We start from the raw sequence: 13,388 nt of genomic DNA, 5'->3' as shown, positions 1-13,388 counted from the left end.
GCCTCGTTTATCTGTTCTTCCATTTTCATTATCTTATTTTCCAATTAACAATAATTTTTAAACCACCATTGACTACCACCACCACCACCACCTTTGATGATATTGCCACCACCACCATCACCACCACCACTACCACCACTACCACCACCATCATTACCTCCACCACCACTACCATCGAACTACTAAGACTATCACCACCACCTTGTCTTTATTAAAAACCACCACCACCACCACCACCACGATGTGAGACGTCTCGCACTATTAAGACCAATATCATCACCTCCACTATCACCACCACCGTCTTATTAAAACTATCACCACCACCACCACCGTCTTATTAAGACATCCACCACTTCTACTACCATCACCATCACCATCACCATGCTTTATTAAAACCAATATCATCATTTTCACTACCACCACCTGATCTTTATTAAGACCACTACCATTTTACCACCGCCAATTAAGGTAGTTTCCTAAAATTGATATTCTAATTATCAAAATTGATTTGAAACCGAAAATCAAACTATCGTTTATTTCAAATTAATATATTCAAGTTAAATGTAATGTAAAAGTAGGGTTATATTTGTCAAATAACCATTATAAGATGTAAATGTATTTGTTTTTTCTATTTTTAGAAAGTCTTTATAAAGGAACTTAAAATTAAAACAAACCACTTTATAAGACCATCTTATAAGACCCTCTTATAACACATGGTCTTATAAGACCCTCTTATAACTTAACCCAAAAAAACAAATAGCCCCTGAGTCTTGTCTCTCACTTCATTCGGAGTTTCATACACACAATCTATCATTCTTGTGACACAAAATATAGCTCAGTACTCCAATGACCACTAAAATTAAGAAACTGCACAATCATTTTAACCAATACAGTTGAAATAATCAATTATATACTTGAATTTCCTTTTCATTCTAATGACAATTACATAGTAGAATTACTTACAATGTACTTCCATATCTGTTTTTTGCTTATTAGATACAGTGATACACACTCGGAAGATTTCATACTACCTTCTTGTAACAAGTAGAGATCTCAGACGCTTCCACGTTTTAAAGTCAAGAATCTCATTTCTCATGTACCTATTTTCTGTCAACTTCACGAATTCGACAATAATGCCGTCTTCAATGGGATAATGCTACTCCACTTCCATCAGTGGAAGTCTTGCAGGCATGAATGGTGGTGCATACGTCATTTTTCACCAGAAACTTCTCAGCATTAGCCATTATCAGAGGCCCATACTCAAATACCAACCTTTTACACTGTTAGATAGATAAGAGAGCAAATGTGAAACCAAGTGGAAGTTGTAAATAAATATAGTGAAAGAAACAGAGAAAATATGAAACCAAGCTCAAGTTGTAAATATATATAGTGAAAAAAAACAGATTTAATGCTGCTTACTTTCATCATTCGGAAATAAAATGAGATAATGATTGATCTATTTTATTTTTTCCTTTTTTGGGGCACAGGTAAAAGTGAGACAAAATGATTATCAGAACCCTATTGTCAAGATCTGCGAAAATAGAACATGACTATCTCGGGGATTCTTTTTCTGACAGATGGATTAACGGCTGAGGTTTCAATGTATGGTGGTACAAAGGAAGGGTAAAATTAAATTTATAACCGAAAATAGTTGAATATAAGTTTTTAGTTACAATACAAGGTTTTTATTAGGAAACAACTGTACACACTTACTATAAACTTCTAAATGGGAGAAAAACTAGGAGGAATCTCAAAAACAAAAATCTTAATAAAAAACTATGTAATAATTTTTTCCTAAACTTGTGCAAGTCATATGATAATTTCTTCCCAATTGTGAAAGTCTCCCTGTTTAAGTTTCTTCTATTTATGTAAGAAATTAAAAATAAAAAATAAAATAAAATAAACTCTTTGAGATATCATAACTTGTAATCTACATATCGGATTTTAATGCAATTGGCATCATGGGAAACAATTTTTGAACTTTGCTTACCTTTTTGGCGTACTGCTCTGTCTTGTTACAGACCTTCAACAGGATCTCGATTATCTCCAACTATAAAATTATCAGCACCAAAGGAGAAATAAACATGTCATCAGCAAAAACCTATGTCAAATATAAGAATCTAAAAAGTACTGTACATATTTGTTCTCATTTTCCACATCGACAGAATACAAGCCCATAAGAGGTCACAAGCTCAGGAAGGAAAAACACAAAAGCGTATAATTATATGGATATAAATATCTGTGTTGTGGTATTTATATTACGTTTCTATAGAATCATTGAAACAATAAGACCAAATTGACATCAGTATCAAATCATTTTCCAAAGTTGAAACTCCTGTCAATTTGTTTCCTTCACAAAGCCGTTTATTCTTTTTCTTTTTGTGTGTCAGTGTTTCTGTCAGACATAGTTTTGAATGATATACTAGAAGAAAATAAGAGGGCGGTAAGAAAGATGGTAAGCTTCTGAATGTCTTCCATAAAGATCAGGTCAATGCTAGACAGCGCAAAGCTGGACCATGCTGATTTCATGTAGAAAATCACAGCAAACATAAGGATAGATACATAATTTCTTAGGTTAAGGAATTCAAGAGAGTTCGGATTTTCATGTGTAATCTACCAACATTTCTGACATTTTAGACATGAATTTGAACTACATATATATGACACACCTGGGGAAACCTCAATAGTTCTAAAAACTTCAGTAACATAAGCATAAGGAATTAATAGAGATCAATCAACTGACAATGCAAGTGTTACCTGTGTGTCGGGATCATCAAGTTTAGCGAGAACCTCTGCAACAGCTTGGTGGCAAAGAGTGCAGCTATCTTGAGTAGCAAAAACAGGGATGTCACAGAGACTCAACTTACTGCATAACTCCCCAGGTTCTACCTTACCAATCTCTAAGAAGAAAAGAGGAGCATAATAGTCCACCATTTTGAAGCACTGTCATATAATAATTAGTTAGGTTGTTAATGGCAATGAATATATTAGGTGTCCATGAATATATTACCTCCTCTTTAAACGAGTGTGTTTGAGAACAGCCCAGATGGAGAGTGTGAATGATTTCTGTCTGCGTTTCATTTGTGCTAAGGTAGTTTATTGCTAGGGAAACGTAGTCCTCACACAATGCGCAGACACCGTCAGTCTTTGTCTTTGTAGCTGCCCCTTGAGTATCTGAATGAATAATAAATTACCAAAATTTACAAGGCTGAAATTTAAGTGAAAACAAAAAATAATAAGCTTACCTAATAGATCCTCAGCCAATAAAGCCCGCGATTCCACATAATAGACCAAACTGATTCCCACCACAAGAAGAACCAATACTCCTATTCTAACGCCCATAATTAATCCTGAATCAATTAAAGTTTTATTAATTCAAACCATTTGCAAATAAAGATGATTAATTTGAGGTAGATTTAAGAGAAGAGAATTGGTTGCTTACCTTGTTGTGAAGATGAAGAGGAGATAAGAGAAGAGCCAGGAGGAGTACTAGTATTTTTTTTTTGTGTTGGCGATGCTTACAGTTACACGCCTTTATTATTAACTTGTATTTTTTTTCCGAAAAATAATAATCATACATAGAACATAGAACATAGAACCTGGATCCAATCATGTTGGGGCATCTATTTGCATGTCCCTGTCATGGTGGAACCCTTTTTAGCTTTGGTCAGACAAATAAAAAAAATAAGGCCTGGGTAATAATGAACTCTTATCTTTGATCTTATCGAATTGCCATCAGATGATCAGAACATAAACTTGTAGACTAGCCCGTTATATGAACTCCACCCTTGAACACCAAAACGTAGATTTATAATATTAACTAGTTTTCGAACCCGTCCTATTTTTTAAAATATAAATTAGAAATTTTTCATCCTTTAAGATTGAGACATTTGCCATTAGAATAAAGTCACGATACATTTAGAATTTGTACTATAATTAGCCCCTCATAGGTATATAATAACTCTGAGATATGAAAATTATATTAATCACTCACTCGGACTTTTGATAACGATCCCATTTGAAATTCCATCTTTATATTTTTTATAAGAGACATTTGCCATTAGAAGAAAGTCATGATACAATTAGAATTTGTGCGCAAAAGAAAAAAAATTTAAAAACAATCATCACCATCATATCATATATATTCGCTCTCGTTCTCATTTTCTGCTTGGTTCTCCTTGGTTTTTTTTTAGTGACTTATTGTACCATATTGGAAAGGCTTCAATTGATGTGGTACTAATTCTTGTGAGTAGGTTTGTAGTAGGTGTGCCTTGAATTACCAGTCAAGCCTTACTTTGACATCTAGTGGGATTGAAAAGTTCACTTTGTATTTTGATAATTTACATATTGATTGGATCCTCCAACTTTTAATAATTTTTATATGGTAACCTCCGATTTTGTTAGACTATGACTATCTTTGAATTTGATCAATGTTAGTGTCTTGCCCAATATCTGTAATCACCGCATGAAAGTTCCTAAACTCCACACACTTTAAGATTTAGATAAAGGAAATGGTATCCTCATATTGAAACAGTGCTCCAATAAGCTGTTAATTTGAATTCTCTACCTTTTTGAAGGATTCTCCTTCGACCCTCCCATTATCTCAAAATCTCCATAATGGACCAATCCTACTAAAAATCCTATCACCTACCATAAAATTGTCAGAGTGATCAAGAACTCATTTCCAAGACTCTCCGAAAGTGTAAGGCTCCAGGCACACCTTGTACTCTTGGTATCAACATTCCGACCACATCATTATTACTCTTCAATTCGTCACTAAGTTCATTTAAGTTTAGTGCAACATCCAATCAGAGATTTGTTTAAGGCCTGTAACTACTCACACAAAAAGGTGTTCAATCCCTTCCATTACGGTCTTTTTATCAAGTTGGTTGGTTTATTTCACCTCCTTTTATTTAATTTTTTAAGTTCATTGGTGTCATAAAAGTTTCCTATCCCAAGGTTGATGTGCTACGTTTCCATAGCGAAAGTAATTGACGAAAGTTTGGCAACAGAACAGAACTATCATGTAAATATGATTTGTAGGATATGACTTGTGTTAACAGAGGACAAAAGGGGGACATTTATGCAAATTAGGGGACTCATAAACTATTATAGTCCTTCCTAAAGACATCAATAGAACATAATGTTCATTAGATTTATAAAATTGAAATGTGTTAGGATACCTGGAATTTACTGTATGCAATCCGCTACTCAAACGCTTGGAGAAAGATGTTTTCTTCTCTACGAACGGGTACCGTTATATTAAATTATTCTAAAAAATATTAGCAACTATGCATAATTATGAGATATGAAAATTATTTTAATCACTCATTCAAATTTCTTGTACTATCTATAAAAGAAAAGCAGACATTGATAGAACCCATTAGTTAATCTCTGATTTTAGTTTAATGTCGTTGCATCCAGTTTATGATTTTCTGTTAATTATTCTTTGAAGTTAGTTTAATGCAGTTGCATCCAATTCCCAATTTTATGTTAATTACTCTTTGTGGTGAATCAATGTATTTGCATTAAGTTTCCGATTTAGTTAATTGCATTTGCATCCGGTTTCTGATTTCCCGTTAAATGTTTTTCTATGTTAGTTTGATAGTTTACAATTTCTATACAGTTTTCATACATGTAAGAGTATTGTAAGACCCCTATTTATTTTTACATTATTTTTCGTAACAATATTATTATTATTTTTTTGTATTTTTATTTATTGCATGGTCAATGTATTAGTAAATGTAGGTTGACTTTTTGATAGAAAGATAAAGAGAGGGAATCAAGATAAAATCTTAATTATATAATTTTTGAAATGGAACGGCTTATCCTAGATTCTGGGTTTTCAGAAAATAAGGTTTTCTTTAAAAAGAAAAAAAAAATAAAGAAGAACGGAGAGAGATAGGCGGATTGTGCAAGCTAGTTTGGCATTGGTTTTTATGGCGTAATTTTTCTATATTCTCTTTTCGCAATAAGGAGGTGAGTAGTTACATTTTTCTATTTCACGAGTATAAGAAAAAAAAAAACTTTACTGTTCAAATTTTTTTCAGCTCAGTATTGGTCTGTAGTTTTATTCTGCGTCCTTGGTCGAATAGTTAAAATGGTTCCTTGGTGCTGTATTGATTGAGGGATTATTGAAACTCTAGATTATAGAACTGTCGGCACTCTAAAGGGACTGTTATGAAGGCGCGAGCCTAAAAAAATTGTTAGGTCTATTGTTCTAGGTGCAGGTGATTATTTGTTTTGGTTGGTGGAGTGTTGTTTTGGTTGTTTTGGGTTGTATGGGTTTTGGTTGACTGAGGGTTAGTTGTAGTGGGTGTGTTGGAAGACCTGAGAGTGATGTGGAAGCTTGAAGGAGCGTTAATGATATGGAGTCGAAAACGCGATTTTGGAAGTGTGAGGGAATTACATTTTTAGGGTATAGAAAGATGGGGTTTTTGTCAAGGGTGAAAACCGAACGGTTTGTTGGTGGTGGCAAAGTCAGTGGTGGGAGGTCTTTGGTGAGAGGAAGGGATCTGTTGGTGAGGAAGAAGATGAACCAGCGGTTATGTTCCTTGGTTTGGACTTTGGGCCGGTTTCTTATCTTGTTGCAGGCTTAAGTTATTTTGGGGCTTAAGTTATTTTGTGGGCTTAAGTTATTTGTTTAGATGTGGGCTTAAGTTATTTTGGGGCTTAAGTTATTTTGTGGGATTAAGTTATTTTTTAGACCGTTTGGGCGGATTATAAAGGCTTGGGCCTTGGTTTTGGGTTTTGTTTTGGTTAGTTGGATTAGGACCTAATTGGATGAACCCGATTTGGGATTGGTATTTATTGAGTTTGGCCTTTACTTGTTATTTTTTTATTGTGTTACATTGTTTATATATAATTTTATGGACTAATCCCATGGTAGAATGTTATGGAAGCCTGTATAAATTGGTTTGTCATTATCTAAGAAAGATTTGACGTTGATCTTGTATAAATATTGTGACACGTGACGAGATTGGATTATTCTTAAAAGACATAGACATAAATTTGAATAAATTACATAACGAAAATCCTGGAACCTAGCTACCACAACTCATGTGATTTAGCCCTTGTGATGGGCGTATGTGATATGATTGACCCTTGTATAGGGTGTATTTATGAGATGTTGATTGACCCATTGTGTAGGGCAATCGTAGCCGAATAGTGGCTTAATTTTCTCGTTCGCAAAATTAGAATGAAATGCGCGATATTTATGCCGAATAGTGGCAGTACCCACATACTGGCGTTCATGTGAGGGTTACCTAGTATGCGATATCCCGCTTAGGGTAATTACGCACGGAGTGGTTCATTATGTGAGGGGAGGCATGTGGATGTACATGTTTGGCGTTGGGAAGCGATTGTGGTAGCCATGAAAACTAGGTAAAACCTAGATACGACGCGTTGTTAGGGACACTTGATAAATGTTACTGATATGATACTTTCCTCTGGTGTGGGTATTGTTTTAAGACTTACAAGTTAAGTTTCGTTTTATGATATGATTATTACAAATTGTTTTGCAGGAGAGTGGGTTAAACTAATTATTTTTGCAGAGAGAACCCACTCTGCGATAGAGCATGCATACATGTAAGTACTAGAATACCATAAGTTTTATTTACTCTTAGTTAGAAGCTAAGGTGCCTTTATGAAGGAACTAACTACCTTAAGCTAAGGCGCCTCGGTGGAGGAACTAATTGTCATATAAAGAATGAAGTATTATGTATATCTAAATGTTTTTCTAAGGCTACTCATACCAGTATTATTTATAATGCTGACCCGATTTGCATGTTTGCTAATCGGGTGTGTTCTTATATGAACATAGTCGATCAGCCTGGACAGGGTTAGCTGATGTTTGAGAAGGTGGCGTGCTGCTCGTGATTGATGTTAGCATTTTTTTTAATAAGATGTCGTTTCATTTTCTCTTAGATGTAGTGGAATTGGTTGGAGACAGATGTTTTAAGTTTTTCAGAATTGTTAAGTGAGGAAGTTTGTAACTTAGATTGGATTTGCAAGTTTTCAGAATGATGAGATAATTGTTTTGAATATTTATTATTTAGTTTTTCCGTATGTGTTATTATACCTTAGGGTTATACGATAGTTTGGAATAAGAAGTGGTTGGTCACATCTCGGATATGGAGAAGGCGGATATTAATTATGTTATCTGAATTATCGAAATTTGGGGTGTGACAGTTTAGTATCAGAGCTTAGATTAGCTTAGACCTGGGCAGGTCTAAGTGATTCTCGGATTTGTGGTTATGGGTAAGTTGGAGTGCTTTCAAGATCTTTTGACGTTTCTAATATTGTGGCAATCTTGTGTGAAGGTTATGGCTGGAGGACACAGTACCCGCCAAGGTGAAGCCCAAGGGAATGGGAATGTTGTTCAGGTGGATATGGGTGCAATGATGACCCAGCTCCTGCAGGCTGTTCAGAATAATCCTGGGAACCAGAACGATCCTTTTGCTAAACGTAATAAGGACTTTGCCAACCTAGGTGGTAAGAGGTTCACAGGAAACAGTGGCCCTATTGTAGCAGAGGCTTGGCTTCGGGCTTGTGAGATGATTTTCAAACGCATGGATTTGACAGAGGTTCAGGAGCAAGAATTGGCTGCCCATCAGCTGGATGACGCAGCATAGTTTTGGTAGTTGTCTATTCTTCCACATGTTACTGCTGATACAATGACTTGGACAGAGTTCAAGGAAAAGTTTGAGGCTAGGTTTGTTCCCCAGGCTGTGAAGGAACAAAAGGCAGAGGACTTTCAGAGACTGAGACAGGCAAGTTCGATGACTGTTGAACAATATGTTACTTAATTCAACGAGTTATCATGATTTGCTCCTTACTTGGTGGACACCCCTGTGAAGAATAATAAGAAGTTCATCAAGGGACTGAACCCTTACTTGTCGAGGTCATTACTTCCTTTCGACAAAGAGACATTTGACCGAGTGCTAGATCTTGCTTTGATGTACGAAGAGCAAAACAAGATGTTTCAGGAGAGTCGAGACAAGGGTAAGGGAAAAGCAGAACAAGATGTACCGAGTGCTAGATCTTGCTTTAATAAGATGTCGTTTCATTTTCTCTTAGATGTAGTGGAATTGGTTATTGGAGATAGATGTTTTAAGTTTTTCAGAATTGTTAAGTGAGGAAGTTTGTAACTTAGATTGGATTTGCAAGTTTTCAGAATGATAAGATAATTGATTTGAATATTTATTATTTAGTTTTTCCATATGTGTTATTATACCTTAGGGTTATGCGATAGTTTGGAATAAGAAGTGGTTGTCACATCTCGGATATCGAGAAGTCGGATATTAATTATGTTATCTGAATTATCGAAATTTGGGGTGTGACAAGTATGTTTTTATAAACTTATTTTCGTTTTAGGTTTCTAATTACTCATAATTACTTATGTGAGAAGGATGATTGGGAACTCCTTGCTATTCAAGTAGCTGTACTTGAAGAAATGATTACTCTTGTAAGTCTAGTTTACTTCTAAAGTACATTATCTGCAATTTTAGAACCCCTTTATGCATTTGTATCTAGTTTCTGATTATTTATGCTTTGCGCGTGGCATGCTCCTTCAATTCTATGCTTCTGCTCTGAATTTGGAAATGCAGAGGTTTCTTCAAGCACAGAACATTGTGCACCCCTTAGCTTACTGCTTACATAGCTACTGGGATATTTTTCTTGCGTTTGCTTCTCACTTGTCTATGAGCTTTCAAATGGGCTTTTAAATGAGTTATGATATATTGATTTGGTATCTACTTACTTTCAATTTCGTTATGTTATACGAAACAGAAAAATGAGTTGTAACAACACACAAAGAAAACATTGTGCGATATGCTTTTCAGTTTTTGGCACTTTGCATAATTGGTTTAGAATTAATATTTTATACCCAGCACTTTTGATTATGTTAGAATTAATATTTTAAACCTAGCACTTATGATTATGTCATACTAGCAAGTGGCAACGCAATTATTTATTTATTTATTTTTGTAATATACATGATTAGAGCAATTTATCTGTTCAAAGATACCTGCCATTCTTTCCCCATGGTTTGATGATTGGGGATAGCTCTTAAACTCCATTTGTACACAAAACCTTGTCTAAAAAATGATTACATTTATTACTAAAAATATGATTCCATATATGTAAAAATGTCTGATAAGTCATCTTATCTCCAAGATTGAATAGATAATTACGTAGAGAGAATCATAACTCTACCATTCCCTCTTTATAATTGCCTTTAGATAATCAATATCTTCTTTCAGACTCTGAATTTCTTCTTCCTGAATTTGTATGCACTGATTTCTAAGCGTGTCGTTTTTTTCTGCAATCTCAAGTTTGTTGAAAATTTCTTCTATTTCTTCGTAGTTATAGTCTACTACTTCAAAGCCTATCTCACTGCGCAGAAAATCAATTGCTTTCTTCGATGCTGAATCTTCTCGAGTTGTTGAATTTCCTTCGAATTGGTGATTGTCTCTGATGTTAAAGATTGGAACGTCAATTGATATTTGACATCTGTATTGATTTTCTCCCAATATTTCGTTGGAAAATTCTGGGTCATCTATCTTTAATATTTTAGTGCAATGCATCAGCATATCTTTGAATTTTACAGGGATAAGTTTTTGAAATTGAATTCGCTGCATCAATTTATAGATCAATTTATTATTAGTAAAACACTTAAAAAATTACAATTAACCAAAAAAATATGAATGTTAAATCTGTTTACCTTTTTATTGAATTTGTTGAGACTCGAGTACCGTTCTTTATTCTCCTTGATCATGAGTTTGGTATTGTTTAAAATAATACTTATAATATATGTACTGGATATTCCGTGTCGTTCTTCAATTCTTCCAACCTAAACTTTAAAAAGTTAGTGATATATAACATATGAAAAATCATATTAAATAAAAAAAAACTTGCCTCTGTTCGTTGTTTGATATTCATTGATTTCTCGAGGAATTCGATTCTTTCTTGTTGTTCTTTGAAGAACTTTCGCTTGATTTTCAACTCCTTGAAGTTGTAGTCAACAACTTCGAATTCATTAACTTTTTGTGTAAATTCAATTGCCTGTCTTGCTGCAGTGTTTTCAGTCTCTTCAATGGATTTTGATGGTACTCCTTTAAAACTTATGATTTCAGACGCACCTTCCACACCAACTACATCATTTCTCACCCTGACGCTTGCATTGTACATTCCGTTATGTATTAAACTCACTACAACAGAATAGCACTTTTGTGACGGCTGGGAGGCGTCAGAATTATTTTTTGTGACGCCTACAAGGCGTTGGAATTTAGGCGTCTGTGTTGGTGTCAGAATTATTTGTGACGCCAAGGTGCCGTCACAATTGCTAATTTACTGATGCCTGTACGCCGTCACTAAATATGCATTACTAACGCCTGTACGCCGTCACTAAATATGAATTACTAACGCCTGTACGCCGTCACTAAACGTGCATTACTAACGCCTATACGCCGTCACTATTGAACTTTCGAATCTCCCCAAAAACTGGCGCTATAACTTGGCGCCAAAACAAATTAACGCCTCAGTACCGTCAGTAATTATAAATTTGCATTTTTTTAAAAGGCTTACTGGCGCTGTCAGGCGTCACAAATTATTATATATTTGAAAAAATAATATTTGTTTTTGGTTTCCATCCTAATATTTACCTTATCCCACCTTCCCCTCCAATTTAACTGTACAAGAGAGGAATCTCATCATCTAAAACACGGACCAATATATGCAGAAAGCACATTTCTTCATTTACATTAAGCCACAATTAGCTGGAGTGACCACTACAAATTTCCCATAACAGCTTTACTTAATCGGTGGTCATCTACCCTCTGGGCCACCAAAGAGTCCATAACTTAATCAGCCTTCCATATCACAATGCAGCTCGGTAACCCCAAACAACCCTTCTCTTAAAAGCTCCACTTGATGCAAATTGTTAACCAGAATAGCAAGGCTTGAGCTTTTATTGTTGCAGGACTGATGAAAAGTCAAACCACAGCAAGTGTCAAGTATCATCTGCCATTTCTCCCCGAGTAAAGTAGCGCTTCGGATTGGATTCCATCACCAATATTCTTCTTGGTCTTGACCTTATCGAGACGAGCTTTACGGACAGCCTGTTGAATTTGCCTCTCATGCTCTTTAAGCATTTCGTCGAGATTCCCTCCAGGAGGCATTAAAGGTCTAGAGTAATGGATCCTATTTTTCTTGGGTGGGCCATAACCCTGAAAAAATCAATGCAAGTTAATTTTAACAAATAAATTATATTTTCATACTGATATAAAATATCAATCTTTTGCTCTGATCTGAGACATTTTAACATGGCTTATTTGTTAAGATCCATATTCTCTTTAAGGGTTCTTAAACTTTCATGTCATCACTCTATGAGATGCAATATCGAATTGAACTCACTCAGCTACCTAATTGCAGCAGATGCGATAGACACCCATTCTATAAAACAGTGGAGCAGATTATATATCTTCGATCATGACTAATCACACATCTTATCATCCTGTTAACATATCGTTTCCAAATAAAATAATATAAGCACTGGTGATAAATTATCGAAAGTCGCTGATTAAATGGACACCCTAAGAAAAAAACCTAGTGCTTTCGTTATGAGTCATGCTCATCTAATATGATGATCCAACAAATTGGATATCCAAGAATACAAATAAAGGAATCAAATACTCATATATGATTAAAGCACATACAAAGTTTTCGGGCAAATAAGATTGCATTGTTTAAATAAGACAGAGAGTTATTTAATGGTCTATCTAGTTGACTACCAACTAGTTCCTTGCTACATACCTTATCACCCTTCTTGTGGGAAGAGGCGGGCCTATCCAGTAAATGGTTGTTCCATTCCTGTTTTCTAGATGGTTCGGCATCATCTAGATGATTGTATTTAGAACTCAGTTGCTTATCCACCCACTGAGAATGTGAGTTCCTCTCTCCAGGGTTATTGAATAGTGCACTGTTTCTTGATGCCAAACCAGAGTGTTCAGAAACTCCATTGGGCATGGGCATGTATGATCTCTGAGTCCTTAAACCCACATGTCCACTCTCCATCCCCTTTTTGTTCCATGAAGATCCATACGCTTTTCGGCCCTCTGGGAGGATCAATGGGAAAGCCAGATCCAAAGATCCTCTTGTGGATTGTATTTCTCACTTGTTGCTTTTTGGTTTGACTGTGGTCGCCGCTTCTTGAAAATGCCATAGAAGTCAAAGAGAGGTAAAGGAAAGGTAAAATAAAGGCGAAGACTTCAATCAAATTGATAAACAAATATAAAAAAGGGCCAACTCTAATAACAAGATGAAGACATGGACATACTTGTAATGAGATTTGTAACTTCGGCATTCACATTTGGATCTGCTCGCTGCGG

The 13,388-nt window shown here is 35.3% G+C and overlaps 1 protein-coding gene across 1 annotated transcript; it reads right to left on the bottom strand.

Annotated features, from left to right (window-relative positions):
- Window positions 1–878: 878 nt before the first annotated feature.
- Window positions 879–3,838, bottom strand: LOC147476217 (saposin B domain-containing protein). The gene is made up of 6 exons (XM_086584915.1): window positions 3,443–3,838; window positions 3,246–3,350; window positions 3,011–3,174; window positions 2,758–2,943; window positions 1,991–2,050; window positions 879–1,280 (listed from the first exon to the last, which is right to left on the bottom strand). The coding sequence occupies exons 2-6, from the start codon at window positions 3,340–3,342 to the stop codon at window positions 1,143–1,145; spliced, it is 645 nt and encodes a 214-aa protein (XP_086441041.1). The 5' UTR covers window positions 3,343–3,350; window positions 3,443–3,838; the 3' UTR covers window positions 879–1,142.
- Between the last annotated feature and the right edge of the window lie 9,550 nt (window positions 3,839–13,388).

Source organism: Coptis chinensis, chromosome 9 (assembly GCF_015680905.1).
Source record: "Coptis chinensis isolate HL-2020 chromosome 9, ASM1568090v1, whole genome shotgun sequence".
NCBI lineage: Eukaryota > Viridiplantae > Streptophyta > Magnoliopsida > Ranunculales > Ranunculaceae > Coptis > Coptis chinensis.
The sequence above is the reverse complement of the archived record's forward strand: the minus strand, read 5'-3'. Positions and strand labels throughout refer to the sequence as shown.